Raw genomic sequence first — 6,000 nt, forward strand, 5'->3', positions numbered from 1 at the left:
GACCAGCCCCGGAGCTCCCGGGCGCACCAGCCCCATTCGCGGCTTTTCCCTCGGCAGCTGCGGGGGATTTTTTTTAAATTATTTTTCTTTCTTTTTTTTTTTTTCCCCCTTTATTTTTTTTTCCGGGCAGCGGGGGCAGAGCCGCCCGCAGCCGGGGCACCGCAGCCCGGCATGTGCGAGGCAGCGGGAACCGCGGGCGGCGACACACAACTTTTCTCCCTTCTTTTTTTTTTTTTTGTTAATTATTCTTTTTCCCCCAGCCCCGTTTTTTTTCGGGGAAGGGAGGGGACGAGGCTGCAGCCCCCGCGGAAGATGAGCCCATAGGAGAGAAAAAATAAACACGGCACCCGCCGGATCCGCATCCCGCCCGGGAAGAACAATGAGGGCGGCGGGGAGAGGAAGCGTGGGGGGGTCCCGGGGGGGAACCGGGGCTGAGGGACGGCGGCCCCGCGCCCCGCCTCAGGGCCGCGCTGAGGGGAGGCGGCGGGGCCGGCCGGCGGGGGCTGCCCGCGGCCCCCCGGCGGGTCGGCAGCGGGAGGGAGGGGGTCCGGCGGCCGGGCGGGGCGATTACCTGGGCGCTGCGGAGCCGCCTCCCGCAGCCGGGCGTCCTCCGGCCGCTGGCGCCCGCCACCCGGTCCCCCTCACCGGCCCGCCGCCGTCCCGCCTCTCCGCTCGGCCCGACCAATCGGTGGAGAGCGATGGGCAAGAGCGACGAGGGCCCCGGCCAACCAGACTGCTCCAACTCGCAGCTGGGCCCACCCCCTTTCCCGCCGCTTGGCACCCGTAGCACCGCCCCGCCAGGATGGAGTAGGCGGGGCCCGGCGGAGCGCAGGAGGCTCCGCCCCAAAGGACTGCGCAGGGGCGGGGCGAGTCATGCAAAAAGACCGCCGGGGTGGCCAATAGGAGCAAGGCAAGGCGTGCCCCTCCGCCAATAGCCAGCCAGTAGGGGCGGTGCCACCCGCCTCCTCCAACGGCCAGCAGAGAGGGGTGCGCCCCGCCCCTGATCTCCACCAATCAGATTGGCCGGGCGGGGCCTCCCGCGCCCAATGGGAGGCTGCGGTCGGGAATTCAAACTGACAGGTGGGAGCGTGGCCGTTTGCGCGGACGGGACGGGGCCCGGGGAACGCGGCGGCGGGGCCGGCCCGGGGCTGCCCGCTCACCCACCCGCCATGTCCGCCGGCAGCTGCACCTTCGAGGACCGCAGCGTGGCCGTGCTGTGCTGCCGCTTCTGCCGGCAGGTGCTGAGCTCGCGGGGGATGAAGGCGGCGCTGCTGGCGGACACCGACACCGACCTGTTCTCCACCGACATCCCGCCCTCGGGGTAAGCGCCGGGATGGGGGGGCAGGGCCCGCGGGGACCCTCCGGCGGGACGCGGCGACAGCCCCGAGGCCTCGTATGGGCGGCCCGGGTGCTGCAGCCTGTGAGCCCCGGGCCCTCATCGGCCGGTTCCCTTAAAACCTCCCTCATAACCTCCTGTCACCGGGAGAACGGCCCCAAACCGCACGGTTCAGCCGTTTCCAGACCCACCTGCCCTGGGGAAACCCCGGCTAAAGGGAGGCTGCTCCTTATCGGGCGAATCAAAAGTCTAATTTAATCTCTTAGTGGGCTCGGGGAGCAGCTCCAGCTCCTTCCTCAAGCAAAGATTAGAATTTGAAATAAACCTCTGTAAACAGAACCAACCTGATCTCGCCCTGGTTGCAGGGTGACTCCGGTTGTGTGTTGCTTTCCCATAGCAATATTTAAATGCTAAGGAAATAAGATTGCAAAATAACATGTTAATAAGAAAGTATGGGGTTAAAAAAAAAAAAAAAAAGAGATAAGAAATCAAAGGTTGGGTTTTAAATGTCCTGGCCTTTAAGCTGTGGTTCTGTAGTCTCATGCATCTCTTTCTGTTTCTATATGGGTATGGCTGGTAGCTGATGGGGAAAAAGTTTAAAGCTGATGGGGAAAGTTTAAAAAAAAAAAAAAAACACATAAGATTTTAATTATTACATCATTTTGTTGTGACTTCAGAGCTGTATGATCAAAACATGACAGCTGTAATCAAACTGTAATGGTGACATCAATTTGTTGTGACTTCCAGCCCGTATTATCAAAGCATTACAATTGTAATTATAGCCACATCTACACTGTATTTTTACTTTTTTCCCATCTAGAACTGTTGACTTCATTGGAAGTTGCTATTTTACGGAAATCTGCAAATGCAAACTGAAGAACATCGCGTGTTTGAAGTGGTAAGGACGCCATTCGACGGCACTAACGCCTCCTCAGCCACGCTCGACCCTCTCACTGGAGACGGCGGCAGCGCAAGGGTTATGGGATGAACGAACAGATTGTCGACTCCGTTTCAAATTTTATGCCGCTTGATAGAAACTCAGCTCGTACTTCTGGGCACGGCTGCCAGCCTATTTCTGTGCAAGTCCCAAGTGGAAATGTGACAACCTTGTCAGTGTGTGCCACCTGCCTGATTAAATGTCTGCTTCAACACTGAGATAATCATGTGAATAAGGCCGCAGCAAGAAGTAGTTACTCATATTCTAATTAATAGAACATCCTCTTGGCAGATCTAGTTGCTGCTAACAGATGGAACATGCTGTCACTAAAGTTCTTGGAGTTCTTTTATCCTCTTTATTAACGCCTGGTATTTAAGAGTAAAAACAACTCTCAAATAGCTCGCAGTCGAAACAATCCTTTCAGCTTCATAATCAAGACTTTTACCTCGTTCAGAATTAAACGGTGGGGGGGTTGTGATAGGAACATGGTATTTTATTTTGTAGACAGAAGGAGAGAAGCAGAAATATCTCACCAGAGTGCATGACTGAGAAAGCAGAAAAATGGTTGTTCTAGATTCAGCCTGGGAGAGCAGATAAAGCCTTTGATACTCTCAGTCTCGTTCTTCCTCCTGCTGATACTCTCCCGTGCACAGTGTTTCTGCACAGATGGGTTGTGTGTGTTTGAGGGACATCTACATTGATTCCAATGGAATCACCGGCTTTCCAAAAAATAGAATACACCCCCATTTGTTGGCATGTAAACTACTCTGGATTACACAATTTAGGTTACTAAACGCTTCTCTGTGCCAAAGATCTAAAACTTAGATATGCTGTAACTCCTGACAGCTGTTCCTTAAATATTTAAGATGCTTGTTTCAGTACGTTTCCTTAACTTCATCAAAGTACAGGCATTACATACTGTGGCTATTTAACATTAGTTTGAGCTGGAAAACCCAACGATTTTATCTTTCCATCAGGCACTTGTGTTGCTCATTATGCCTCTTGTCTTTCCAGCGGTAACATCGTGGGTTATCACGTTATTTCCCCCTGCAAACCCTGCCTGTTCTCTTGTAACAACGGCCACTTCTGGATGTTCCACAGCCAAGCGGTCTTCAGCATCAACAGACTAGACTCCTCTGGTAAGGAACACAAACATTTCTTTCTCTTCCCCTAAAATCTTGAATTCCAAGTCCTCCTAATGAAGCATCTCAATATAGTTAAAGCATATGGAGGGAGTGTAACATATGGAGCCAAGAGGAAAGTGTGACTGCAGCGCTAATCTCACAAACTACTTCGGGGGAGGCAGTTGTAGCTACTTTGTAAATGAACATTTCTAAGTGGGAATTTATCTTCAGCAGAAAATTTAACCTCTCCCTTTTGTGGACAGAAGTCAGGATTTGCTGAAGCAATAACCAGCATAAACACAGCCCCCAGCTGCTATTTCTAGCAGCACGTAGAGCTCCGCTGCGCTATTAGGCAGCTGGCCAGCGGGCACTCTCTTTGGGTGAGTCATGTTGGCACTTTGACCCTGTATAACTGAGTCCTCATCAGCTCCTGCTGAAGTTCCAGCTCATTTCTGGCTGTTTTTTTCAGCCAGGTGTTGCTCGGATGCCAAGCGTCTTGTGTAATTTGCCTGGAGTCCTTGGGAACGCGCAGCGTCCTGGTGAATCATTTCTCCTCCTCGCCAATGGGAGGAACTTCTTGTCTAAACCTTTCAGTGTCACCTGTGCTTCAGATCAATGCCTTTCCAAATAAATCAGCCATGAGGGGATTATCAATAGCTACATGAATTAGGTGTATAAATACATCTGTTGGCAGGGACTTCTTAGAACTGTGCTATAAAACAACACAAAATGGGAAATAGTCTGTATATATTCATCATGAACATGACTTACCAGGTTTTGCAATGATTAGTTGTTTTCTCTGCAAATAGACAGTTGTGCAACCTAAAAATAAGGTCACAATCCATTAAAAAAGGGTTTTTTTTAACCTTTTCTGTCTTCTCCCCCCCAGGTGTCAATGTATTGCTCTGGGGCAACCTGCCAGATTTGGAAGAAAGCGCAGATGAAGATACGTCCTGCATCTCTGAGGACGAGTATATCAGATAAACCTTATCTACCAGATACTACAGTATCTTCCCTACATTCATGAGATTACTGTTTGTTTGGGATTTTTTTTTTCTCCCTACTGGCCCATCAGAGCTTAAACAACACAGGAAACCTGGAAAATAATCCCAAAAAAAGGAAGGTATCACCTTCCTCTTTCACTGTAACCTGCCTTAGACTCCTGCATCTGCCCGATGTGTATTTTCTGACTAGAGCCACATCTTGGTTACATCTGGAAATGCAGACAGAAGGTGTTTTTACCAAGGTCTAACCCTGGTTTGTTTTCGCATTTACCTCTCAACAGTAGATAATGCTTAACTGTACTTTTCCTTCTTTCCTCAAACAGTATTCACAGAGCAATTTCTCATTTGCTGTAAGTACAGCTTAAAAACCTACAAAATATTCAGTCTTGCTACTGAATTTCTGGAAGAGCTCTGCTTTTGTGGCCACACAGAGTGCTGCCCAGAGCTTCTGAGTACAGAGAATTGCTGAACAAGTGGCTTAAAGTCTCAGAGCTCTGGCTCTATGACCTGGTTCTCCTGCTTTTCGCAGCTTGTTCTCACGCTGGACACTCCTGAACGCGGATTGGGAGCTCAGTCTGCCCCTCTTCAGCTCTCAGTACCTTCAGGATCATATAAAGATCGAGTTCATGACCTTTTTCCATGACAAAACCTTAATACTAAAATTACTTGATGTCTAGTATAACTTCAAGACTACAGTGGAGTTTTTATTATGCTCAACAATAAAATCCATCCAGTTCTATGTGATTTTTTCTTCCCCTTTTATCGGGTAGACATCCGTCCAAAACAAAAGTCCTCCAATTGGACGGTCTTAGAGAAAAAAAGATTAGGTTAAATATTTGGTGTTCACGCCTAACCTGACATCCTGAAGCGTACAGACAATAGGAGGGATGGATTCAAAGCTCATTATCAAACGTGTTACAGCCATAGATTTAACTTATGAACTAAATACTGTCCCCTACAGATGGTCACCTGAAGGTATCGCCTTGAGAAAATTCAAGGTACAATCATGTAAGAGAACAGATCACACTTTTAAATTTGGATTGATGCTGAATGAATCGTTCTAAAGCCTCTTGTGATACTTGGAAGAGGCGCAATGAGGGCAGGTCTGGATTGCCTCAGTATTTCTACTGCATGCTAAGTATTTCCTAAGTAACGGTACTACCTCTTCTGCACTGTTTAAATGTATATTGGTATATATATATATATGTACATGTATGTCTTGTTTTTATTTCCTGTGTTATGTCTGCTCATTAAATAAAAGTTTTGGACTATGTAGTCATCTGGGCTGTAATAAATATGGATGTGATGATATCAGATAATCAAAACAATGAGATAGAAGCTTGTACGTCTTGTATTAAACTAGTTGAATCTAGGTTCTTCCTAGGTTCTTACTATGAGTTTTAGAGACTAAAAGAAAAAGAAAAACAAACCTTCTTAGGCTGACAAACCTGACAGTTTCTCCAACCAAGAGGGATTTAGTCAGTTAACTCTTTATAACACAACATCCCATTTTTTGCCCGTTTTCTGTGCTGCATGAGTTTCATCAGGTTGTGAATACAACATGAAGCTGGCAAGGTGACATCTCACTCCATGGGCTTT

At 48.5% G+C, this 6,000-nt stretch overlaps 2 protein-coding genes across 7 annotated transcripts in view; one reads left to right on the plus strand and one right to left on the minus strand.

The window, feature by feature from the left end:
• The window catches only part of SRGAP2 (SLIT-ROBO Rho GTPase activating protein 2), a 92,553-nt gene extending 91,895 nt beyond the window's left edge, over positions 1–658 (minus strand). For all 6 annotated transcript variants that reach the window (XR_014185693.1, XR_014185694.1, XM_082069009.1 and 3 more), the window contains exon 1: positions 572–658. The gene's annotated coding sequence lies outside the window, so the exon portion shown is untranslated. The remainder of the gene's footprint in view (positions 1–571) is intronic.
• A 410-nt stretch (positions 659–1,068) lies between these two features.
• FAM72A (family with sequence similarity 72 member A) lies at positions 1,069–5,680 on the plus strand. The gene is made up of 4 exons (XM_082069260.1): positions 1,069–1,321; positions 2,157–2,234; positions 3,288–3,412; positions 4,287–5,680. The coding sequence occupies exons 1-4, from the start codon at positions 1,170–1,172 to the stop codon at positions 4,379–4,381; spliced, it is 450 nt and encodes a 149-aa protein (XP_081925386.1). The 5' UTR covers positions 1,069–1,169; the 3' UTR covers positions 4,382–5,680.
• The last annotated feature ends 320 nt before the right edge of the window (positions 5,681–6,000 follow it).

This window comes from Streptopelia decaocto (genome assembly GCF_964273445.1).
Source record: "Streptopelia decaocto genome assembly, chromosome: 19".
Taxonomy (NCBI): Eukaryota; Metazoa; Chordata; class Aves; order Columbiformes; family Columbidae; genus Streptopelia; species Streptopelia decaocto.